At 33.3% G+C, this 26,823-nt stretch overlaps 2 protein-coding genes, 1 long non-coding RNA gene and 1 pseudogene across 3 annotated transcripts; 3 read left to right on the top strand and 1 right to left on the bottom strand.

Annotated features, from left to right (window-relative positions):
- The first annotated feature begins 9,274 nt into the window (after positions 1-9,274).
- LOC120174173 (serine carboxypeptidase-like 42) lies at positions 9,275-11,097 on the top strand. Its single transcript, XM_039181119.1, has 4 exons — positions 9,275-9,433; positions 9,604-9,893; positions 10,734-10,841; positions 10,952-11,097. The coding sequence occupies exons 2-4, from the start codon at positions 9,650-9,652 to the stop codon at positions 11,077-11,079; spliced, it is 480 nt and encodes a 159-aa protein (XP_039037050.1). The 5' UTR covers positions 9,275-9,433; positions 9,604-9,649; the 3' UTR covers positions 11,080-11,097.
- Positions 11,098-11,500: 403 nt separating this feature from the next.
- LOC120174175 (serine carboxypeptidase-like 42) lies at positions 11,501-12,188 on the top strand. The gene is made up of 3 exons (XM_039181120.1): positions 11,501-11,771; positions 11,826-11,885; positions 12,015-12,188. The coding sequence occupies exons 1-3, from the start codon at positions 11,571-11,573 to the stop codon at positions 12,054-12,056; spliced, it is 303 nt and encodes a 100-aa protein (XP_039037051.1). The 5' UTR covers positions 11,501-11,570; the 3' UTR covers positions 12,057-12,188.
- Positions 12,189-12,312: 124 nt separating this feature from the next.
- LOC120174176 lies at positions 12,313-12,626 on the top strand. The gene is made up of 2 exons (XR_005521140.1): positions 12,313-12,381; positions 12,490-12,626. It is a non-coding gene; the product is annotated as an uncharacterized LOC120174176 (long non-coding RNA).
- A 4,722-nt stretch (positions 12,627-17,348) lies between these two features.
- On the bottom strand, positions 17,349-22,119 carry LOC120174178 (annotated as a pseudogene).
- Between the last annotated feature and the right edge of the window lie 4,704 nt (positions 22,120-26,823).

Below are 26,823 nucleotides of genomic sequence, written 5' to 3' on the forward strand. Positions count from 1 at the left end.
CCTTTCTTCAATGGTGGATTCTCAAGAGGATCATGAGTTACCTCATCTTTTGTTTCTTCCTTGATGATGATTCTCAACGTCATGTCTAACTTCATTTGTATTTTTAATACTACATCATCATTCACACAAGAATCCTTCCTCGAAAGGAGATTATCATCGAAAACAATATGTAGACTCTTCTATAACTAAAGTTATTTTATTAAATACTCGATAAGCTTTAGAATTTAAGGAATAACCCATAAAATTCCTTCATCACTTTTAGCATCAATTTGCCAAGGTTTTCTTTACGTTGTTTAAACAAAACATTTACATCCAAAAGGATGAAAATAGCTAATGTTAGACTTTTTATTTTTGAAAATTTCATATGGAGTTTTCTTTAAATAGACCTAATCATTACTCGATTTACAACATAACAAGCGGTATTTGTGGCTTCCAAAAATATTTTGGCAAATTATTTTTCACAAAGCATGGTTCTAGCCATTTCTTCTAAAGTTCGATTTTTCTCTCAACAACTCCATTGTTGAGGGGTTCTAGGTGCTGAAAAATTGTGACTAATACCATTAGAATTACAAAACTCAGTAAATCAAGATTTCAAATTCAGTGCCATGATCACTCCTAACACTAGTTATAGAGTACCTTATCATTTGGATACTTTTGAAAACGTGATGAATTTTCTAAGCTTCATCTTTAGTACTTAAGAATAGAACCCAAGTATATCTAAAATAGTCATCAACCAAGACAAATGCATATTGTTTTCCACCCAAGCTAGTAGTCCTAGTTGGCCCAAAAAGATCTATATGGATCAATTGTAATATACTAGTTGATACATTATTAATGGATTTAAAAGAAACTCGCTTTGTTTTCCTTTAGCACAGCATCACAGATTTTATCATATCAAATTTAAGCTTAGGCAACCCTCGAACTAAATCACCTTGAGTTAGCCGTTGCAAAACACTCATACTAGCATGTCCTAGTCTCCTATACCATAACCAACTATCATGTTCATCCTTAGCAACTAGGCACAAATTAGTCATCAATAGAATCTAAATGCACCATGTATATGTTTCCTATTCTATGACCAACAAGCATAATCTGATTAGATGCAATGTCAATGACTTTACAACCATTAATATCCAACATGACATTGAATCCCTTATTACAAAATTGACTAATACTCAATAGATTATGCTTTAATCCATTCACATATAAACATTCTTAATTTGTATGGAAGAGGTATTACCAATAGTACCAATACATTCAATGTGACCTTTTGAATCATCACCAAAAGTCACTTCTCCTCCATTTTTGGCGTTAAGCTCAATGAAACGGTTTTTGTCTCCGGTCATGTGTCTTGAGCATCCACTATCAAGTACCATGAATTTGGATTTGTTTCCCGTGCCTTGTAGCAATGCTCCTTTTCCTACAAACATAGATTAATTTCTAATTTTTGGTATCCAAATTCTTTTGGGTCCATATTCATTAGTTTCCAAAATCTTAGTCCCCTTAGGTATCCATTTGTGTATTCCTTCTTTAGTAGTAATGAGCTTTTTAGGAACCATATACTTCTAACAATTTTTCCATTAGAGGTCTTTGGGGACCTCTATGATTGTAGTTTTTAAAACTTTTTCTAACAAAGTTGGATTTTGAATTTTCTCATTTTCAAAACGTTTTGTTCCAACTTTATCAAAAGAAGTTTTAAGATCATCAATTTTCTTTTGATGATCATCATTGACCTTTGAAAGTAATTTTGCAAATCCAAATTTTCTTTTCAAACTCTTCTAGTTTGATTTGCAAATCTTTGATTTTACTTTCAAGATCGTTGTTGGTTTTGGATTTGAGTTTATTTTCATTTTTCAATTTTGAAACATTATTTTTATATTTTAAAAACAATTTCTCATAATCTCCGTAGCCAAACCCATTATATTCCTCTAATAACTCATCATAGGATAAATCATCAAAATATGAGTTAGAGGTTACCTTAGAATCTCCCCCGAATACCATTAAGCACAAGTTTGCTACTTCTTGTTCCTCTTCATCAGAACCTTCTTCATCACTCCATGTAGCCACATGAGCCTTGTGCTTATTCTTTGATTGACCCTTTCTCTTCAGTTGTGGGCAATCATATTTGACATGCCCGGCTTTTTACATTCATAGCAAATGATCGAGTCCTTCTCTTTTGGTTCATTTTTTTGGCCTCCATTTCATTTGAATTTTCTTCCTCGGTAAGGTCTCATAATTTTTCTGAACCGTTTGGAAAACATGTCATTTCCTCGTCATCGTCATCTTCATCCGAATCACTCTCATTTTTTATGGATTTGAGAGCAACTCTAATGTTTTTCTTTTTCTCCTTCTCCTTTGGTGTCTCTTCAATCTTATCAAGGTCCACCTCATCTTCAAGCATCATTTCATGAGTGAGGAGTGAACCGATTAGCTCTTCAAGAGTTAAGGATGTTAGATCCTTAGACTCGATGATGTCATCTTCTTTGATTGCCACGATTTTGGGAGGGAGTAGACTAACTTCCTCACAAGCTTTTCATTTGAAATGATCTCTCATATGATTTGAGACCATTGACAATCGTGAGAATCTATCCTTCATAGCTTTGATATCTTCATTTGGTTTCATCCTGAAATTTTCATAGCTATGCGTTAGAATACTAATTTAGATTTCTTTACCTCATCGGTACCTTCATGAGTGACTTGAAGTTTGTCCCATATTTCTTTGGCGGTTATACAAGATGAAATTCTTCCGTATTCATCTGGTCCAAGAGCACAAAATATGATATGGATGGCTTTGGAGTTGAGTTAGAACATTTTTATCTCTCATTCACTCCATAATCTTTGATGAGTGAGAGGCTTGAAGTATCATTCTTCTACGACATTCCATGTTCCCATGTCACTTGCTTGAATGAAGTACATCATCCTATTTTTCCAATAGGCATAATTAGCTCCATTGAAGAAAGGAGACTTGTTGACGGGCATCGAATCGAGACCGGAGTCGAAGTTTGAAGTAGAGGCCATTGATGACTTGATTATTGATGTAACTCTTCCCGAATCGACTCAAGAGGTGATTAAACCTCAAATGAGTTAGGCTATGATACCAATTGTTGAGTTAATCGATTGACGGAATCGGCCAAGAGGGGGGAGAATTGGCAATAAAAATTTTGGTGGAAGCTTTTGCAGAAAATTGAAAGAAATTGCACAGCGATTTAGAGTGGTTCTACTTTCTCAATCACAGTCTACGTCCACTACCTTAGCTATCCACACTAAGGATTTTCAACAAATTCACTAATTTGTCTTTCTTTTGAGGACAAAGAGTAACCTTACAACCCTCAATAATACCCCAAATTCTTGAGAACACTCTCTCCCAAAGAGAACAATACAAATTTACAAACTTACAAGGAAATCCTCACAAGGTAGATTGTTTGCACAATTCTAGAACAAAGAAAAGAACACTTAAGAATAAATAAAATTGAGCACAATAAGTGTTCTTGAAAGCAAATGAATATTGAATGAAAAATAGGCTTGAAATGCTCAAACTTGAGGTTGATGATTTCTCTTTGATTCTCTCTTGATTCTAGTTGCTTGATGTTTCTTGTTGTTGATCAATGGCTTCTAAGCTTGCTTAAATACACCTTGAATCACTTCTGAATGTTGGGGATCATTAATGAAGATAATATAGTCGTTTTAGTGTGAAATCAATTAATAAAATAGTTTGGAGCCTGGGGGGAATCTGTACTCCTTAAGGGGAATCGGTTCCCTAAGTGTGAAATCAATTAATAAAATGGAAACATCGAATGCAATTAGTGCATCGATGCACCCCCTTAAAATGAAAACATCGAAGGTGATTGGTGTATCGATGCATGGGTAGTGCATCGACGAACATGTTAAAGAATGCATTGATGCACTGTAGAATGTATCGATGCACTTCAAGGGGAAATTGAAATAGACATTTCTTTTGGTCTAAGAAATGATAGATTAGAATATATCAATTGGATACTGATATGTATCAATGTATTACAATGTAGATATAGAAGGAAAACTTGTTCCAAAATAATCGAAGGATTACGATTGATTCAAAGCAAACAAGGCTAAGGTGAGTGCATATGATTATAGTATATAATTATATGGAAATTAGACTTGCGATGAGTCTATTTTCATCTTCTGATTTTATGAATGCATGAAAATAAGTATAGTTGGTAGCTGTTAGTATGTGGATATGTATTGTTATGTTCTTTTCTATGTGATATGATTTATGTGATGATGTGACTCTGTGATATAAGTTATACGATCATAAACTATGTAAATAATACTTATAATGACAAGAGAAAGTGATATAAGCTATAGGTATAGATATAATGATTATATGAACATGTAATATATAAGTTATGTGATGAGGATCTATGTTTTTATATGTCTATGAGAAGTATGTTCTATGTGATATATATAGGAGATATGTGATCCTATGAGAATATGAAAAGAGATATGTGAACATGTGAATTATATGAAAAGTGATATGAATTACATGAAAAGAAGCTATATGTCTACATGTATATGTGAAAGAAACTATGAGCTTATATGAACAGGTGATATGAAAGTGTATATATTAATGATATAATGAAAATGCCCATGTTATGTGTATTAAGAGCTAGAGGTATAGTTGGCATGCCAAGAGTCGAGGGTCTCGCGGCCTTCGGGACATATGTGTTATATGTTGTCCTTTGGGACATCTACATGGTCCTTCGGGATAAATTTTACGCGCCCCTAGTGGGAATTATACGAGCTGTGGTGACAGCATAGTGAACAACCTCAATAGACTCACATATCTATAGTGCTCACATGTGTACATGGGCTAATAAGAGATATTGAATACAATGTATGGGATATGTATGTTTTGGGATATGAACTATATAGGATATCTGTGTGTTAGTGATTATTGTATATGTTATAAGATATGATATGAACATAATTAATCATATGAACAAGAGAATAGAAATATGAATGATAATAAAATGATAATGATAGGAATGAAGATAATTATATGCATGTATGGATTTGATGGATGAACAGATATATGTTTGGGTAGATATGGTAGCAGTAATTGTTCATGCATGATTACAAGTTATAGTTTACATTATATGTTTATTTGCCTCACTAAGTCATAGACTTAGCGTGTAAGTGATTTACACGTAGGTTTCGAGAAGAGTAAAGAGCAAGGTGGAGAAAGACATGCCAGTTCTCCTTACCGAATGTCAGATCAGAAAAGAGGTGAATAATATGTATTTTTGTATATAAAGTTCTAGTTGGCATGTATTCAAAAGAGTATATTGTATAAGCTCTGAATAGTTTTGTAAACGTTTTGAATAAGTTATATATAGATGAATAAGGGAATTATGCAGGCTCTGATCGATTTTTTTTTCAATAATGAAAATGTATTTTATGTAAGTTAGTCATCTATATGTTATAAAGTTTTAAATTACTCATTATTTTATACAAGTAAATGTTTTGAAAAGTCAATGTGACACCTCAGACTTGTATTCGGGTCGGATACGGGTTGGCGGTGTTACAAAAAGTGTCGTAACGTCTTGAAAAAAAAAAAAATTAGGAGTTTTTTTATACTAAATTGGATTTTTTCTTTAAAAATTAAAAAAATATAGTTTGAAAGAGTCGCCACTAATTTATTTAGAGAGTGATTGGATCATCCAAATATATTGTCATTTCAATAAATTTAATCTTAAAAATTATTAAAATAACTTTTAGGTCTTCTTTCTAGAAAAATGAGTCCGGGAGTCAATTATATGTGGAGAATTATTAACACCCGACAATGCTCGAAAATAGATACTTATTCAATTAATTATTGTCTTTGCAATAAAATTTATGAATTTAAACCTAATTTAATCAATGATCCCTTTTAATTAAATAAATATAATATTATTTAACCAATTAAAATTTTAGAGAGAAAAAGTTAACAACTCGTTGTATTTAACTGAGAATTAACCACATAATATAAAATAGAGTTGTATCCCTCCCATTTCCAACTAAAGCAGCAAATTATCAATATTTCTTTTTAAAAATTTCAAGTTAAATTTATAACACTTCAACATTTCAAACCAAAAGGAAACACCACCTAATATAAGAATGACAATTTTCCTTTTCCGGAAAGAAACAAAATATTGTAATTAAACATTGTATTTATTTACCTCGGGTTATGCAACAAACAAACATTTTATTTTTAAAATTACACAATTTTAAGATAGAAAAAAATATTTAAATATTTATAAATATTGAGTCTAAACCATCGAATAGGGTTGAGTGGCTCATCATTAGATCTAAATACAAGAACATTTTCCTTTCTACACTTTTATTAACTTTAAAATGTCATTATTTTTAAATGGTTCCAATGGAAGGTACTTATTCATTTCAAAATTACCGAATTAAATTACCCAGGTGGATTAGGATAACTCTCTTCGATAATTTAAAAGAATAAGCATTACTTATTAATTTATTATGAAAAAGGTTGAGTGATGAGGATGAGGATATCATGCTTATTAGAATAAATAAAGATGTCATGCAATCAAACATCATGCTTCATAAAATATTATAAAAAATTAAAGAAACAAATCAAGGAATGAATTCAATTATCATGGTAAGATTATAATGCAAAGAGTTAAAATTAAATGAATAAATGGAATAGGCAAGTAGTTAGAAATATAAATAGTAAATCAAAAAGATAAGAAAAATAATGCAAAAAAAAAGTATGAATACTAAAATTACTAAAAAATAATAAAGTAGTAAATATACATACGAAGAGAATAATAAAAAGTAAAGAGAAAATATAAAGAAAAATAAAAATAAGGATAAATGAAAATTAATAGAGATAAATAAATTTGTAAAAATATTTATATATTATAATGTGAATAGACATCAAGAGAATAAAAAATAATTAAAATCATAAATATAGATTATGAATTTAAAAGATATGAACATTAAATATAAAAATATGTATTTACTAAAATGAATCAAAATAAAATAATAAATAGTATATATATACATATAAGAAGTAATAAAAAATTGAGGTGAAAAAAAAGAAAATAATAAATAATAATAAATAAAAGTACAGAAAAATAAAATATATAAAATATGTATATAATATGTAATATGATACGATACCTAATAATATAATAATACAAAATATATATATTATGTGTAAAAAATATGTGTATATATATATATATAAATAATGTTTATAACATAGAAACATATATAGTATAGAAAAAATAGATTGATAAGAATTAAAAAATAATTGATTTTCATGAGAAACTTCAAGGAATGATAGATTTTTTAAAAAATTATTAGAAAGTATTGTCCTTATTTCTCAGTTTTCTCTTCTCCAATAAAATTTAAAAAAAAAACAAAAAACAAAGCTATAACTAATCAAATAAACATGAATAAAAGTCAAAAAAAAAAAATATCTTGAACCGAAAGTTTTCTTTTATTACTTCCACTCTCCAATTACAAAAGCAAAGTTTATCTTTACCTTTCTAAAAAATACAAACCTTCTTATTAAAAATATTAATATATATTAACTAATATCTTTTCCATTTTTTCAATGATTTTGCACTATACAGAATATAAGGTGCGTGACACACTCTAGTTATTCTAATAAGCAAAAATATAATTAAGTATTTATGTTTTATTGAATAAATACTATTTTTTAAAACAATGTTATTTTTTGTGATTTTTAATTAAAATATACTTTTAAAAAATATATACATAATATCTCTAATTATTAATTATAATGTATTAAATTAACACATAATCTTTGTAATTTTTAAAATTTTATTAATTAAAATTTAATTATATTAAGGGTTAACAACACGGATAATCACTTATGTTTGTGTTTTGTCCATTTTTTGTCACTAATTTAAAAAAATAAGATATCGTTACTTTCGTTTTTATTTAATTAAGATATGATCACTTTCGTTTTATTTAATTAAGATGTGGTCATCAAGGGTTAACTATTGTTAACAATTAAAAAATATGTAACGTGATAGTTGGTGTAATCACACATTTAGTCTTTGTCATTTACATATTCTCTCAATTTAATCATATTTTTAAATAAATTTTAAAATAAAATATATATTTTAAATGAAATAAAATAAAATATTTTTAAATTAAGTTAATATAAAATATATTTAATAAGTTAATATAAAATTATATTTTAAGGTAATATATAAAAATTATGAATTTAAGTATTTATACACTAAGATACAAAATATATACATCATATTGTCTACTTTAGACCAAACAATAGTCTTGGCTCAATGGTTGGATACATTTAGTTTCTTAAGCGATCAAGGTTTGAATATTTTTTTGCCCCAATTTATTTTCCTTTGTTTTCTTTCAACTAGAGGTAAATGACATCTGACATCATTCGATTGAAGATTAAATTTATTTTAATTTATTAAAAGTAAGACTAAATTGAGAGAATATGTAATAATAGAGACCGAATGCGTGATTATATCAAATATTTTACTGTTGTCAACAACTATTAGCTCGGGGTGACTATATCTTAATTAAATAAAAAACAAAAGTAGCTATATCTTATGTTTTTTGAAATCAATGATCAAAAGTGAACAAAACACAAACGTAAGTGATCATCTGTGTAGTAACCCTTATATTAATTTATTTAGTAAAAATAAAAAATGTCATCTACCATTAAAAATTTTCCTACTAAAAACTGCATACTAAGTTATTTTATTTTTTATATTTCAATAAATTTATACAGCTAAAAATAATCATCACTAAAAATGTACTTTTTATTTTTTGAAAAAATATAATTTGTCAACAAATATTATTATTATTTTTAAAAAATATGAGTAAATTAATTCTCGTTTTATGTAATACGCGTGAGTGAATCGTGTCACAAATCAAATAAAAATAATTTAATTGTGAAATATAATGAAAAATTTAATTGTGAAATACACATATTTTTACAAAAAAATTATGTTTTTTTTAAAATACAATATCAATAAGAATACAAATTTTATTTATTTAAAAATAATGTAAAAATGATTGTCCTTTATTCTTGTTTTAATATTTTTTTTATTTTAATAAATTAGTATTATTACAATAAAAATGAAAAAAATATTATTTTAATACAATTTTAAAATTATTATCATTAGATACAAAATTAGGATTATTAACATTTGCATTTTCTTTTGTAGTAAAACAGTAGTACGGGTAGGTAGTAAACGGTAACAAAGCTGGGCAACAACTGTAACTCTGAAGCTTCTTCCAATTCAATTTCAAACCTCTTTATAGCAAAGTTCCTATATTGAGCACAATTCAGATCTCTTTTCATTTATAAAAATCTCTATATAATAATATCATATAAGCTACCTTTTGGTTAAAGCAAACCCAGAATTCACGTGCTACTTGTAAGTATGCAACAGAATTATATGTTAATATATATACACATGTAGGATAAAGATATTGTTATGCTTATCATTATCATCATTGTAAATATATTTTCTGTATTCTTTTCCTCTCACTTTATTCATTTTTTACTGCTTTGTTGGTGTGTTTCCTGACAATATAAACTGCTCTGAGGTGTAATTCATCTGTATGAAGGGAAAAAAGGTATTTTGAGATGGGTAGGTGGAACGAGTTTGGTGGGGTTTTGTTGAGCATTGCATTGTTGGGGGTGGTGGTGGTGGAAGGGTATCCGGCGGAGGATCTGGTGGTGAAATTGCCCGGTCAGCCGCGGGTTGGGTTTAAGCAGTATGCTGGTTATGTTGATGTGGATGTAAATGCTGGGAGGAGCTTGTTTTATTATTTCGTTGAAGCTGATAAAGACCCTGCCAACAAGCCCTTAATTCTCTGGCTCAACGGAGGTTTGCTTCCTTATTTTGCTCATTGTTTTCAAAACTTTTGTTGTTTTGTTCACTAAATTATGAGTTTTACTGTGAAATATTGCATTTTGTCTGTTTTAACCCATTAGTACTTTCATTTTTGTGTCTTTCACAGCATTCTAGCTATTTTCTAACTTTTTTTTGGATTTTGTAGACGACTTATTGTTGGTCTTTCTATTTACCTTTTGAAGTTTCATTTTCTTCTTCTCCCACTTTTTGTACTTCGGTTCCTTTTACCAATGCTGGGTATTATTAACTTATTTCTCAAAGAGTATCTTTTGATATTGCCTTCCAATAGAAACCAACTGCATTAATACATATGTTACCCAGATTTCTTTATTTCCCCCTAAATTACCATCATTTGATACCTATATTCCATGCATATTCAGCATGGTACAAGAATATGAATATATATGCTCAAAATCGCATTGTCTTAATTGAGGGTGATAGAGCCTCCTTACTGCTACATTTTTCATTCATGTTGAGGCTTAAACCTTCAGCATTAAGAATTTACTCATGTTTTAAAGTGGTATTGGTGTTGGGATTTGAGAGAAATTGATGTTATGTTGTGAAAATGACCATCCAACTCAGTTGGTAGAGCACAAGGTTCTTAACCTTGAGGTCGTGAGATGGAGTCCCATGGAGGGCATTTCATAATTTGGAGGTCTCCTACTGGAGTTGCTCTCAACCTAGTGTTGGGGGCAGCCTATTATCTTACCTCCCCTTACCCCATTACATATGGGAACAGGGACATCCATTTGATGTTATGTTGTGAGGTTCCTCTGTTGCCTGTTGGTATCTTACCTTCAAATTCCATTTCAGGACCAGGGTGTTCCTCCGTTGGTGGGGGTGCTTTTACTGAACTCGGTCCATTTTATCCTCAAGGAGATGGCCGAAACCTTCGAATAAACTCAATGTCATGGAATAAAGGTATAAAACATGTTCATTGCATTTAGATGAAATGAATTCCACTGTTTGATTGTTAATGAATATAATATTGACACTTACATGTTTTTTCCCTCATTTTCTTATCTTAATAGCATCAAATCTCCTGTTTGTTGAGTCTCCTGTTGGTGTAGGATGGTCTTACTCAAATACCTCTTTGGATTTAATTCGCGGGGATGCTTCCACAGGTATTTTAATTTCTTCAACTGGTTTTAGGATATGATTCCAGCAGCGAACTTCACTAATAGATATTGAAATTATCAGTTTGGAGGAAAAAAAATGATCTGAACTCAATCTCTTGTTCTTGTCAGCCAGGGATATGCATATTTCATGATGAAATGGTATGAGAAATTCCCAGAATTTAAGTACAGAGAACTGTTTCTTACTGGAGAAAGTTATGCAGGTATGTTTTTGGCTAATTAATCACCTAAATTTTGTAAACAGATGGGTTAACCAATACATGAACTCTAATGGTATTACACATTGTCATACAGGACATTACATACACAGTTGGCTGAAGTTCTACTGGATCATAATGAACATTCAACTGGTTTTAAGTTTAACATCAGAGGAGTTGCCGTCAGAAAACATGCACTACCCTCTGTTCTTTGACAAGGGGAAAAAAACATGATATCGGGATCTTATGGTTCTTCTTGTGATTGGTCTAACTTGGTTACTTGATTTCTCCATATTTAGATCGGGAATCCACTTCTCATGCTTGACCGGGATGTTCCCGCAACATATGAATTCTTTTGGTCACACGGGATGATTTCTGATGAAGTCGGGCTTACCATCATGAATGAATGCGATTTCAATGACTATACCTTTGAAAGTCCCCATAATGTATCCCAGTCCTGCAACGATGCCATAGCTGAAGCAAATAGCATCGTTGGTGATTACATAAACAATTATGATGTCATTCTAGATGTCTGTTATCCATCTATTGTTGAACAAGAACTGCGATATGATGTCATTCTAGATGTCTGTTATCCATCTATTGTTGAACAAGAACTGCGATTGCGGAAAATGGTATATTTTTCTTCTCCTTCCTTTTGGTACAAAACAAGGCTGTAACTTATTAAGAAGAGTTGCGTGAACCAACTGAACAAAACCAATATTATTCAGCCGTGCAATAATTCATTTTCCTGATATATGCAGGCCACAAAGATAAGTGTTGATGTGGATGTGTATGAGCCTTGAAAGGCGTTTCTACTTTAACCTCCCTAAGGTTCAGAAGGCACTTCATGCCAATCGCACCAAATTACCTTATCCTTGGACCATGTGCAGTGGGTAAGCAGATCCACCACTCTCTTCCCTCTTTTGAAATACTAGTCTTGTTTAATACGTGATTATTGTCCCCCCCCCCCCCCGGCACTGAACAGCCTATTAAGGTACAATGACACTGATGGTAACATAAACATCCTATTCTCAAAAGAATTATCCAAAATGGCATTCCCGTGAACTAGCTAATGATTTGAAGTTCAAGATTACAGTCCCATATGGAGTTTGGTTTCTCAAACACCAGGTTTTTATTTTAATGCAATGTCAACATATCTAAAGTCCCCGCCGCTGCTTTTAATGTTTGCAACCTTCTTCATTTTCTTGGGTCTTTTTTTTGGGGGGGGGGGGTTAGGTTGGAGGTTGGGTGACCGAATATGGCAATTTATTGACCTTTGCCACTGTGAGGGGGGCTGCACATATGGTACCATATGCACAACCATCAAGAGCCTTGCATCTATTCAGTTCATTCATACATGGCCGGCGACTTCCTAATAACACATCCTCCCGTTTTGGAGTGAGAAAATTGCAACAAAAAAAACACGTGTTATAGAGTTGCACGTTAATTAAAGCTTCAGAATTTGTACCAACAGGTAATAAGGGAATAAGTGCATCACCAGAAGGAAAGAATAGCACGGAGTGTGTTTTGGCGTATGAATTGTGGGAAAATGTAAGTTGGTTCATTGGTTTAAGATTTATAATCGAATTGCCTGCACCTGATATCTCAATCAAAAGGAATATATAACCGAAAAAATTGAGAAACAAATCGTTCATCCCAACAAATAATTTTCACACACTCCTATTAGAGTCATATATGCTTCACTATAGATGAGGTTTCAACAAAAACTTGGTCCAATCATGATGTCTAAAGCCGTCTGTTCATTTATGCGGGTAATATCATAAATACATCAAGAAGTTAAAACCGAGTATAAAACGAATATAAATGTTAAGAGTTTATATAAATTTGAAATACTTCGGAAAAAAAAAATAAAGTGAACACACACATAATTTCACTAAATTGAAACATCATGAATAATTATGCAAACATATGAGATGGATTTTGATACAACACAACCAGGGACACATATGAGCAAACAATTTTCTTTTTTTTTAAAAAAAAATGAATCAAATGGAAAAATCATGGAAAATAAAAATGCATTGAGATGTTATACAAATATAACATAAAAAATAATTAAAATACACTGAAAAATATCATGAAAACAAAATGAAAACATGAACGTGTCAAAATATACATATAAGAATTAGTGATGTATCTACCCACAAAACATTATTTGCATAACCAAACAAATAATTTGTAATAGCAACCCCAATAATACCCAGACAATTAATGCTATAAGCACTAGCCGAATGCCCCAGAAACCCCTAAAAGTTTATTAATACTAATGCTTAGTTGTCAATTAAAACATGGATTCAATTTGGGGACACATTTTAAGAGTTAAAAATGTTAGTAACACTGAGTTGAAATGCAAGTAGGGTTGCACATAATTCGGATTTCAATCCGATCCGGATCGGTTTTTATCCGATCCGGTTTTTTCCCATAGAAAAAAAATCGGTTTATAAAATAACCGGTTCGGTTTCTAACGGTTTGGAGGGCCGGATATCCTAACCGGTGTAACCGGTTTCGGTTTTAAAAAAACCGGTTTTTTTAAAAAACCGGTTATAAAAAAACCGATTTTAATATTCCAGATTGCTCATAGGGAACCGATTCCCCCCCAAGGGTACCGATTCCTCACTGAATGGTTTGGCTCCGAGATTTCCAGAATGCTCGGAGGGAACCGATTCCCCCATAGGGGTACCGATTCCCCCCTATTCAACGGTCGAAATATTTGAATTTTACACTTAGGGAACCGATTCCCTATGAGAGGGTACCGATTCTCCCACGCTCTAAGCATTTTTATTAAATGTTTTCACACTTAAACGGCTATATTATCTTCATTAATTATCACTAACGTTCAGAAGTGATTCAAGGTGTATTTAAGCAAGCTTAGAAGTCATTGATCAAAGACAAGAAACATCAAGCAACTAGAATCAAGAGAGAATCAAAGAGAAAGCATCAAACCTCAAGTTCGATAAATTCAAATACTTAATTGAAATACTTAATTAACTCAACATAATTGAAATACTTAAATACTTCCAAGTTTGATAAATTCAAATACTTAAAAACTTCCAAGTTCGATAAATTCAAATACTTAAAAACTTCAAGTTCGATAATTGAAACAAAGTTTACGATAATTGAAATAAAGTTATAAAATAAACTACATTGCCATCTCTTCTTCATCATCTTCGCCTTCTTCGTTTGGAGGGGATATTCCAAGTTCGACTTCTTCAATGTGTAAGTTTGCTTCCAAATCGGCATCAATGCATCTTCTAGGGTGGTGATATGTTGCTTACGAGCCGCTCCATCCAAATAATCCTTTAAACAAATGCATACTTCCACCGACTCGGGACTTAGTCTTGATCTCCGTTGTGATATAACCCTGCCACTAACAGAAAAAGCGGATTCCGAAGCTACCGTAGAAGCTTGGACGGTTAGTAAATCACGGGCCATGGCGGCTAGAATCGGAAATTGTGCTTCCTTTTCTTTCCACCAAGCCAAAATATCCAAACTTTCAAACTCTTCAAATGTCATTTTTGATAGAAAATCGCATGACATGTAATTTCCCAACTCGCTACTTGGGGTGGTAGTACGTGATCGTTTGGATTGGGAATTTACAAGAGTGTTAAAAAGATTCAAATTTATGTTACTTGGACGTCTACTAGATGATTCCGCATTCATTCTCATTTGATCGTGTATTACACTACTTGATCCGTATTTAGTTAAATAAATTGCAAACATGTCTCGAAAACATTTGTTAAAATAATTATTTGGTTTTGGACAAAGTTGGGTTCATCATCGGTTAGATTAAAAGCAAACGCAATTTGTTCAATTAGTGTTTCAACCCCACCAACATTTAACGTTGGGTTTAAAGCGGCGGCACAAGTAAAAATGGGGGGAATCTCCTTAAAATATTTTAAAAGTTTTTCCTTCATTGCAAAGCCAATTTCTTGAAAAACTTCGGTTTCAAATTCAAAGTCATTTAGTCGGGTAGCCAACAAAAATATTTGATTAAGAACCAACGGGCTAGTAGGGTAATAAACACCGGATAAAAAAGTTGTTGCATTTTTAAAAACCTCAAGCAAATCGGTTATTTTGGCTATAGTTTCCCAACTCGAATCCGGATAAATGTCTGGGACATGACCCCTCTCGAAAAGCCGATCGTGAAATGTTTGCAATGTTTCCCTTTGCCTTAAGGCAGTATGCATCATCATCCAAGTTGAGTTCCAACGAGTTGGACAATCCAAATTAGGACCCAAAGCTTTTTTATTAACAGACTTACAAAATCGTTTATAATCATTTAGTCTTTTGTTGTTGTTACAAAGAATCGATTTTATCATTGTTTTAAATTCTAATCTAATTGGCTCAATAACCTCCAAACCGGCTTGCACGGATAAATTAATTATGTGTGCAACGCAACGGGTATGAAAAAACGCACCGTCTAAAATCGGTGAAAGTAATATTTTCAATCTTGGAACCGCGTTTGTATTATTCGATGCATTATCAAAGGATATAGAAAAAACTTTATTTTCTAATTTATAAAGACAAATTACCCGTTTTAAAAGTGTAAATAAATTAGCACCGGTATGCGGCTCACCGAATAATTCAAACGCGATTGTTCTTTTCATCATTTGCCAATTATCTTGATCTAACCAATGTGACGTAACGGCTAAAAAAGAATTTCCGGTATTATGAGGGGAACTTCAAACGTCACATGTAAGCGACACACCATAACGGTGTTCTTGGAATCCTAAAATCATTTTTTCCCTCGCCGTACGCCACATTTTTATAGCATCTCTTCTAAGGGTAGTACGACTTACTTGAGTATAACGTGGTTGCATTAGTTGTTGAATTGTTGTCGTGAAATCTTCATCATCAAAGTGGTCGAACGGCAATGCTTTTGTAATCACGAACTTTGTAAACGCTTCTCGTAATTTTCGTTGTCGTAAACAAAAACACCACCTTGCGGTGTAAGATTCGATTGACTAGGATCCGATCTTGAGCGAAGTGCCTTGCATGATTTTGTCAAATGGTTCTTCAACGTTGTGTTTCCTTCCGATGCAAGAAACTTTAGACAAAGTTTACAACGCGCCCTCCTCGAGCCATTTGACATCTCACATAAATCGTAGTGATCCCAAATATCTTTGTTTCGAGTGTGTTCGATCACTCTCACGACTTCAAGGTTTCCCCCGACGGAAGATTCAGCAGTGTTACTCATGATGAATAAAAAATTACAAAACTAAGATTTGAGAGATGTTTAAGTGTTGTGTAATAAGATTTGAGAAAGTTGTAATCAACCAAATACATCCCCAACCTATTTATACATGTTTAGGATGGTAAAATAGTAATTTTTTAAAGAAAAAAACGGTCAAAAACGGTCACAAACGGCTATATTAACGGCTAGTTTTTTAAACCCAGACCGGTTTTTTTTTTCGGATAAAAACAGGTTTTTTAACCGGTTTTTTTCAAACCAGTTTTTTATCTGGTTAAAAAACCGGTCTGAATTTTTTTCTCCAAACCGGTTAAAATAACCGGTTTAAAAAAATCCGATCCGGTTAAAAAAAAACCGGTTTTTCCCAAATCCGGTTTCGGATATTTTTTTCGCTAAATCGGATATTCGGATTTTTTGTGCACCCCTAAATGCAAGTATTTAACGAAGAATATCAAAATTATTTATTTTTTCACAATGCTGAAGAACACAACACAAGAGAACTATATATATGTGTGTATAGAAGCAAAAAGAAAATGGGAGACATACCTGAAGCACCTCTTGGATAACTCCAAGGTCTCATCTCCAGATTTGTGTACATTGACCAAAATATCAGGCATGAACCATGGTCCTTTGTTGTCGGCACCTGCAAGCACCGGATGTTAAATTGGAGGGAAGTTCACAGTTTACTTTTTCTTTTACTTCCTTAAAAGTTTTTGAACCGCAATGCCGGAAATAAATTTACTTGAAGCACTCTAGGAAACCCCCATAAGTACGCAAGACTTCATTAAGTCAGTAATAATGAAAGACAGTTGCACAAACAATTTGGAAAAAAGTATTCCAGGGTTAACAAAAGAGAACTATAAAAAATATTTGAAGAGTTCTTAAGAAAAGTTCATCAACATTTGGCACCAAAACAGTTCAGATATAAAAAGAATTAATGAATTATACTAGAAATAAAATTAAATCACGTAAAACATCCACTAACGATAGTCAATGACCCAGATAAAAATTGTTAGGTGCTCCAAAAACAAGTGGGGGACTGAAATAGTACCTATTAAAGGAGAAATAACATCAAGACCACCAGTTCCAGGTGTCATTGGCTGCCCTCCAGGTGTACCTGGAATATAGGATACTGAGCTTGGTGTCATAGGTTGCCCACTGGGAGTTGATGGCATATAAGGACTAGGAGCATTGGCTGAAACAAACATACAATATGAGAAGCAATAAAGAACACTAAGGCATTCAAATAGAAAAAAGTAGGCCAAAATATATTACCATATGCCGAACTGCCATCCCTTGGTGTTCCAGCCTCACTGTAATTCCCACCAGGAGTACTATCCCAACCTGAACCGGGAGTAGGTGCCTCATATGCCCTCGAAGGACTTCCAGGCTGAAAGAAGCAGCATTAAAGTCATTTTACAAAGAAAGAACAAAGTTCAAATTAATTCAGTTAGAAAAATAGTTATATTGCATAGCACCAAACAGTGGAAGAAACCTAACCAGATACTGCGGACTGGCTCCCAAGAAGCAGGATTTCCTTCTTCCCAATTATCCTATTTTGCAGTCATCATAACAAACCAACCAATCGTTAACAAGGCATGAATTGAAACAATTACATACAGGATGCACTAGATATAAGGAATTGACAAATAAAACTGGAAGGACTCATCGGCGCATAAGGATTCCATGCCCTGTCACGCATAGGTGTTCTCATGCCATCATGGATTAGTGTAGCTGCAGAGAACATAAAACCAACAAATTATTATTGTTTTAGTAAATAAAAATATCAGTTCGTAAATCGTAACGGAAGTATCCGCACTTGAAAGAAAAATAAAATGTGAATTCATGAAAAATAAATAAATAAGCACCTCCAGGATCTCTCATAGGAGTCATGTATGGATGTAAAGGAGTTCGTGAAAGGTGCATAGGTGTCTCACTTCCCATACCATATCGAGATGTATTGCTAGTGAAAAAATTGTACAAAATCAGAGACACATATAACGAGAGAGTTTTCATAGTACAAAAAATAACGAGAGAGTTTTCATAGTACAAAAAATAAAAAGGATGTTAAGGAAATCATATTTACCGGTGGGGTGTTGAAATAACTACATTATCAGATATAAAATTGCGGTCAACTGCAGACACGAACAAGTTTTGTAAGTTATAAAGATGCTAGACAAAGGAGAAAACATTACAAACATTAACCTGAACTTGCCTGTAACAACCCTCATTTGAGACTCCAACTCAACTCTAATTGATTGACCTATAATATCAACAACACGTCCACGATAACCCTTAAAAAAGCCTTGTCGAATTTTCACAGTAGTACCAATCAAAGCATCATTTCCTCCTCTACCACCAATTTGTCTCCAACCAGCTGTTTTGAAGAGGCGGAAGTTATAGCATCAAGGTTCAAATGGAACTTAATCATTTAACTAGAAAACTAATAATTCAGAGAAATCCAATAGCCATGTTTGTACAAGGCTAACAAAACCAACATACGATCAAATGGAGGACCTCCCCTAGAAAATATCCTTGGTGATAGTGGTACACGTGGTGGGGCCTTGAAGCTACCAAATCTCAATAAAGAATCACCCTAAAAGAATGAATCAAGAGCACTAACCTCAATGAAATGATGTAAAATTAAATATAAATTAACCAGGAAAAATGTCAGACTTCCACTTCTGTTACCATTGGAACGTGATCCTCCCACTATACAACAAGAATCAGCTTTAGCACATATAAAGCCAGCATGCTCAAGGTTATGTCGATCATACACAAACAGGACTCATTTGTATATGTTCTCTACAGGGCTTTGTTTTCCCTAAATTGATAGGAGCAGATAGTTGGTGAACTTATAAATTTATAAAGTAAGCACTATGACAAACCAAAATGAAAATGAAGATCATACTTTAAAAGGACCGTCAAGGATTCTAACCACGTATTTCAAAGAATCAATATTCCTATATCTGTCTTGCACATTAAATTTCTTCTCAAGCTTACATTTGATTTCCCTCAATTTTACAAGAGAAACCTCTGGTCGTTCTGGAACACCCTTAAGAACCTAAAGAAAGTAAAAGATCATGAGCACAGTCAAAAGAGTAGAACTGAAAATCTGACCATTTACAAGAGATCGTCAACCTGAAACGCTTCACTTTCTACACGTATAATTACACCAAAGATATTGTTACTGAAACAACATAGTTAATACAATAAGACCCCAAATTAACTAAAGACTGTGAGTTCAAATTCTTCAGTAAGAAATTACTTACTCTAGTAGCACAAGGTCATGAAGCTCATACTCCCCAATTTTTGTAACACCAGTAGTTACTTCAGAGCTCTCAACAACATCATCAGCAAAATCACGGATCTGATATAACAAATGCCAATTATTTTTTCTTTGAGATATTCGTTAGGTCAGGAACACAGTGCAAAAGATGTATTAATCACAAGTTCTTTGGCTGTATCAGATAAAATGATGAGAACAGGCTGCTCAACCTTGACAACCATACCAGTAGCACCTTCCTTTGTCCCAGACACATCCTCCACGTGATTCCCAAGCTCAAAGTACTTACGTAGCTCTTTTTCATTAACAGAGAGTTTTCTGGAAGAAAAAAAACATCATCAAAGGCCATGTATGACCTAACAATTAGAGAACTTACATGCCCAGAAGTGATCAAAAACTAAAAGAATACCAGCATTGACTGAATTCTTACAGGAAGGCCTTTCATTTCTGGTCTGATATGGACATTCTCTTCCTCAACCTTTTCAACCCATCCCTTTAAAATTTCAGATCCCCCTTGACAACAATAACTGCATCACCCTTGATGAAATGGTTTTTCTTTCTTTTCGCAAACAATGTTGATAAACCAGCCATATCACCTTCTCCATTATTGTTAGGTGTCTGAAACTTTTCAAGTTCATCAAATGTTGGTTTTATGTTCTGAGCACTAATAGATTTCATTGACACTGTTTTGTAAAAGAACCCATCTTTAAACAACATGCCACCAATATTCTCAAAGTAAAATACCGGTGACCGAATCTCGTCTGCGCTCTACACGAATATGAAGTTCCCTAAAAAAGCATAAATAATGAAACATATGAGCTTAAGTTTTATGAAACAAATGAATGTGGTAGATTTTCCCCTATAGATTGAAACCATTTGAACTACCTAGCTTCATCAACATTCATAAAACGAGGAGGAGGAACAAAAGCTTTCTTCTTTGGGACTTCCCTTCCTTCCTGTATGAAGTAGTAGAAAAAGTATATCAACAATGACGGAACCAGAAAGAAAGAAAAATAGTTCATGTAAGTCTGTTTAATTTTTTCATAACCGTTACAATCATAGATACAGCTAAATTCTGATGCCTGCATTGAAAGATTAAAATACTATTTGATTGTAAGGCGTTTAACATGCACAAACCAGGAGATAAACACATTAAACAAATAAAATCAACTCCATACCAATTTATTAGCAAGAGCCGGTAAGTCAATCCTAAGGATCAATTTCACAGTGACTCTCTGCCTCACGTTATCCACATCAACTACCTATGAAATAGAAATTATATGGTCAGGCAAAAATATTATAGGGAATATTGATGATAGTGGAAAAGGACAAAAATCATACTTGAGCAAGATCACTCTTGTATGTCCCAATCTTCATTCTGACTCAGGTATCTCTAGAAAGATCAATCACTTTGCTTTCCACTGATAAAACATCAGTCATTACTCTTATTGGAACAAGCATAATCTTTGCTCCAAATATAGTACACAGACCTTTGATAGCCTGAAGCAGCTCAAAATTGGTCAACAGAAACATATATTGACATTTAACACTAAAACATTCATCAAAAAATAAAGCAAAAGAAACAAAAATCACATACCTCTCTCACATGGGCTTCCTTGTCTGCTTCAATATAGATATAGTTTTTAAGGTGATCAAGGGAAATAACAGACCTGATTTGCAATTCAGATCCTTTATCGATGTATTTCTGCATGAGGCAAACTACAGTTTCTCGTTCACGACCAATCTAGGATGCATAAACAGGATCTTAGTTGAACTCCACAACAAATAAACCAGTATCAACCATTTCTGCCCAATAACATATTTCAAAAACTTGGGCTGCAGAGGAAATCATCATCATACCGCACGTTTCACCATCCACAGCTTTGGATCTCTCACTGATGGAAAAAGTGCTTGCTGTTCCACATCAGTTGTCTCCTCGTCATATTTTGTGTGACTTGATCTTGCATACCTAGACTGAATACTTCTCTCAAGAGCTTCAACATCTTCTTGTTCACCTTCCCGGAGTGGTAATGGGCGATGGTGCATCCTTCTACCAACATCTTCATCTGGTAGATCACCTCCAGTCTCAAGTATGAAGTCTGCATTTCCAGATATTAATATATCAGCAACATAAAGAGAATCAAGGTGAAAACCAAGCACGAACAGACGGTCCTACAGAAACCACCACACTAAGATATGTTATTGATTCATTCCACTCATTTCCAAATCATCTGATTGTGCTGATTATGTACGCCTCTTCAACTAAATGACATTTTTTTGGATCAGGTCAACATGCGAGATAATTGAAAGCAATATCATTTTGGGCAAACATTGAAAATGTGAAGAAGAAAAATGTGGATACCAGCCACATTATCCACTTTAACGGTTTACACACATTGCTTCTATCCAAGCTATTGCTACTGAAGGAATTTACTACAACCAATTGATTTTAGGTGAAATACAGTAAATATGGGAACCAAAGAAACCTCAAGATGAATATGTTAAAATCTGGAGAGTATTGGGTGCAAAGCACCTAAAACAGGTATAAATGCCATATAATCAAGAACCATGCAGAAATGAATTCTTCTCTATTGCCTAAAAAAGATTGTGATTCAATGTAATGAAAAAAGGATTCATCGCATAAAAAATTATAATAAAAAAATAATTAGAAAACTAGGATGTTAATTTCCACGAGCATAACAGTTTCCAAATAACAGTCCTATAATTGCATAGATATCAGAACGACATACAACAAACTAAAAGGAATTTACCACGCCCAGCTACCCATGAGGGGACCACTGCCAGCTTTGCTGCACCCCTCGCGTGAAGGAGACCAGCTCGGGTATCTTAGGAATTTTAACACAAATTCCTAGGTTTACTCTTCCTATAAATAGGAGATGAAGCCACTAGATTCATAGATGTTTTTTACACGCCGTTTTGAGCTTAATTTCAAAAAGAAAAAGGTCTCTCTTTTTTTTCGTCAATTGTTTTTGCCGTAGCATTTCTCCATTAACAAGCTAGAGGGAGTGGCCGCTAGGCGTCCGAGAGGAACTAGCGAGCTAGGGCAGTTCGTGGCGTCCGAGAGGAACTAGCGAGCTAGGGCAGTTCGTGGTGGCCGAGGGGAGCTCAGGCAGTGCACGTCGAAGGCTTTTCTCTCATCCATTCGTTGTTTTCTTTCATTTATCTTTGTTGGGTTGTATGGAACGAATTAATTTCATGCCTTGTTGCTTGGAATATTCGAACCCCACCATGAACTAGTCTTATTTGGTGGGAGTTCCTTATGGATACTTAAGTTTTATTTTAATGGATGGTTGTTTTTGTATGCTGTTATTTGTTTTGCTTATGATTTTAATGACTTAAGGTTGTAGGAGCTATGAGAGTAGACATTCCTTAGGAGAATGCTTAGTGTTCAAGAGAATGACTAAGTAGCATATCTTTAGTGTTCAAGAGAAACTAAGGAGAATTCACATAAGCAAGGGGTTCTAGATAGTGACTAGACCTGATCCAACCTTAGACATAAGGCTAGGATTTCAATCGACTAAAAGGAGTAGTGCTCGGTCGAGAGGTTAGATGTTAGTGCTGACACTAAGTGGTATTGTCGTGACATATTCTGTTTTCTGAACCAATAGGATCCCTGCACTTGTTAACGCTGATAAGTGCTTATTTTAGTTAATATTTTACTTTTAAATTACTCCTTAATCATTGATTTTTGTGGCTTATTTGTTTATTTTAATTCATTTTCTGTACAGGACGTAAGATTCTGAAAATTACACAAAAAGGACACAAATATGCAGTTTTTTTATTTTCGGAATCAAAGCTGACTGGAATTTGGATTTGGATTAAACTCAAGTTTAGGATAATATTTTAAACATTATATTTTATTTTTGTATTTTAGTTTAAATAGGTTTTAGTATTTCAATTAAGTTTTAGGATATTATTTTATATTTTATATTTGTTTTAGGTATTTTATTTTAAATAGGTTTTAGTATTTTAATTAGGATTTAGAATATTATATTATTTTTTTAGATATTTTAGTTTAAATAGTTTTAAGTGTTTTAATTAGGATTTAAGATGTTTTAGCTTATTTTTAGGAATTTGAAGGCTATAAATACACTCTAAGGGTTGAGCCTAGAAACATATCTCTCTCATTTGAGAATAAAATCTTCTTTTTCTCTTTGGCTTTTTCTCTATTTTTCGTATACTTTTCTATTATGCTAAGTATGACTTTGGTTATGATTAACTAATTTTCTTTTAAGCCAAGGGCTAAAGTGAAGACTGAATTCCAAGCATGAGAATTGTAAGGTACTTAAATAGCTTAAGATTTTCTCTCTGTTTTCTGAGCTTACTTTTCAAATCAAAACGATTTGGACATTGGTCCGGATATTGTTATGGTTAACGTTTGAAGAAGAATTTACTTATTGAAGCATATTCAACTTCCCGAGAATACACTTAGCAAAATTATTTGCTAAGAGGAAACTGAGATCGGAATCAGTTGTTATTGAAACGACACAATCCGAGTTGGCAGCGAAGAATTGTTCTTGTAAGCTGACGTGAATCTTAAAGTAAAAATATGTTTCGATGATCCAAGGGATTTGAGGCGAAGTTGAAGTCTGAGGCTGCTTTCACAATAAAATCCCTTTATCTCAATCTCTTTAATTTATTTATTTAATTATTTTTTATTTTAAAAATAACTTTTAAAAAACTCATTTTATATTTATTACTATTAATATTTATTATTATATTATTTTCCTTTTTATTTATTTTATTTTAATATATATTTTCAACTTTATCTGGAATTCTATCTTCTTCTAAAATCAAGAAAAAATATTATTAAATCAGAAACAACACAGTCCCTATGGATCGACTCTGCTTCTCTATACTACCTTTTCCTTTTTATTTATTAAGAAGCCATGAATTATTTTGATACCAAAACAGCGGTTATCAAATTAGCGTCGTTGTAGGGGACTAACGGCAAGTACTGATTTATTTTTCTAGTTTTTGATTTATGACTATAAGAAACTCATGTGAATTAGTAGATTTAGATCCGGAGATCGAAGCACGACCATGAATAATCCACGCACAAACGCTTCAAGCAAAGAGAAAAAGATAAGAAGAACAAGAGCAGAAATCAGAAACAGAATCAAATCCAGACTCTAAAGGAGACGCATACAACATTCTGATGGCAGAACAAACGATCCGGGATCTAGCTCCTGTCACTCAGACGCCATTATGCATTAATTTTCCTAGTGGCGGGACTCTGTTTCAATTAAAGACGGGACTCATTCATCTTATTCCCACTTTCCACGACTTTCCCACTGAAGATCTGTACAAACATTTGTTGGAATTCCACATGGTTTGCACTAGCATGAAACCACAGGGAGTTACCGAAGATCAAATTAAATTGAGAGCTTTCCCTTTCTCTTTAGCCGACTTGGCTAAAGATTGGTTATTTTATTTACCTCCAAATTCAGTTAATTCATGGGGCTGACATGAATCAAATTTTTCTTGACAGGTTCTTTCCAGCGGCTAAAGTAAGCGAGTTACGAAAGAGCATTCTTTCCATTCAACAAAATAGAAAAGAAAGTCTTTATGACTATTGGGGAGAGATTTAAAAAGCTTTGCGCATGTTATCCACAACACGTATTAAGTGAGCAAACATTACTTCAATACTTTTATGAAGGCCTTTTGCCAATGAAAATGGTGGATGCCGCCAGTGGAGGAGCATTAGTCAATATGATCCCAACAACAGCAAGGGAATTGATTTCAACCATGGTAGCCAACTCTCAACAGTTCTCAAGTAAACCCAGCCGACGGGTTCACGAGATAAGTATTTTTTCCCTTGAGAATAAGTTAGACAAATTAACTAAAAAAGTTAATTCACTTGTTGCAGGAAAATCTGGAGCAACAAGAGCTTACGGGATATGCACAAAGCTAGACCATCCGACGGATTGCTGCCCACAGATACAAGAAGGAGGCAATGCAGAAATCAATGATATATGGAACTTTCCAGGTCCTCCACAAGGACAATACAACCCATACAGTAATGCTTACAATCCAGGATGGTGAGACCACCCAAACTTCAGCCATGCGACAAATCAAATACTAACTTATCAACCAAGGCCTCCTTCTCAACAGCAAATGCAAAACCCATCATTGGATGAACTCATAGGAAAGTTAGCAATTTCACAAGAAAAACTGATTGAATCCCAGGAAAAATTCCACAGCCAAACTGAAACACATTTTCAAGAGTTAGATAACCAAGTAAGCCGACTAGCTCAAACTATGGGAAAATTGGAATCACAAGGAAGACTACATTCTCAAACGGAGTTAAATATGAGAGAGAATGTTAGTGCCATCACATTCAGAAGTGGAAAAGTTATCTCACCCGAAGTTCCAGTAGAAAAAGACGCACATCAGGAAGAACAAGAGGAAACACTACCTCCAGAAATACAAGGTACGTCTGACTCACATCCTTCTCTTTCTTCTCATGAAATTATGCCACAAACCATTCCCATCAAGGTTGATGAAGCGTGATAAAAGAGCTGAAGAAAATGAGATCTTAAAGGTGTTCCAAAAAGTTCAAGTCACCATACCTCTTCTTGAAGTAATTCGATAAGTACCAAGGTATGCTCGATTTTTAAAAGAACTTTGCACTAAAAAGAGAAAATTAATGGGGCTCGAAAAGGTAAATTTAGGAGAACATGTCTCTGCAATTTTTAAACGAAAACTCCAACCAAAGATGAAGGATCAAGGTATGTTCGCTATACCATGCAAAATAGGTGATTTTAAAATTAAACGTGGAATGTGTGACTTAGGAGCTTCAATCAACGTTATGCCATTATCTATTTATAAAATGATTACTAACGAGCCTTTGAAGGAAACAGGAGTAACCATACAGTTGGTTGATCGGTCTGTGATCTATCCAGTGGGAATGATGGAAAATGTCTTAATGAATGTCGATGTATTATTTTTTATTGCAGATTTCTATGTCATTGACAAGGAACATGATAGGTCGGATACTTATTTCGAATTACTCTTAGGTCGACCTTTCATAAGCACCGTACATACAAAGATC

Source organism: Hibiscus syriacus, unplaced genomic scaffold (assembly GCF_006381635.1).
Source record: "Hibiscus syriacus cultivar Baekdansim isolate YM2019G1 unplaced genomic scaffold, ASM638163v2 tig00112041_pilon, whole genome shotgun sequence".
Lineage (NCBI taxonomy): Eukaryota > Viridiplantae > Streptophyta > Magnoliopsida > Malvales > Malvaceae > Hibiscus > Hibiscus syriacus.

Coding starts and splice junctions, on each gene's coding strand:
- LOC120174173 (XM_039181119.1), top strand. CDS start 9,650: ATGGGTAGGTGGAACGAGTTTGGTGGGGTTTTGTTGAGCATTGCATTG. Junction 9,894..10,733: donor AATTCTCTGGCTCAACGGAG/GTTTGCTTCCTT, acceptor ATTCCATTTCAG/GACCAGGGTGTTCCTCCGTT. Junction 10,842..10,951: donor CTCAATGTCATGGAATAAAG/GTATAAAACATG, acceptor TTATCTTAATAG/CATCAAATCTCCTGTTTGTT.
- LOC120174175 (XM_039181120.1), top strand. CDS start 11,571: ATGCTTGACCGGGATGTTCCCGCAACATATGAATTCTTTTGGTCACAC. Junction 11,772..11,825: donor ATTACATAAACAATTATGAT/GTCATTCTAGAT, acceptor CTGCGATATGAT/GTCATTCTAGATGTCTGTTA. Junction 11,886..12,014: donor AACTGCGATTGCGGAAAATG/GTATATTTTTCT, acceptor TGATATATGCAG/GCCACAAAGATAAGTGTTGA.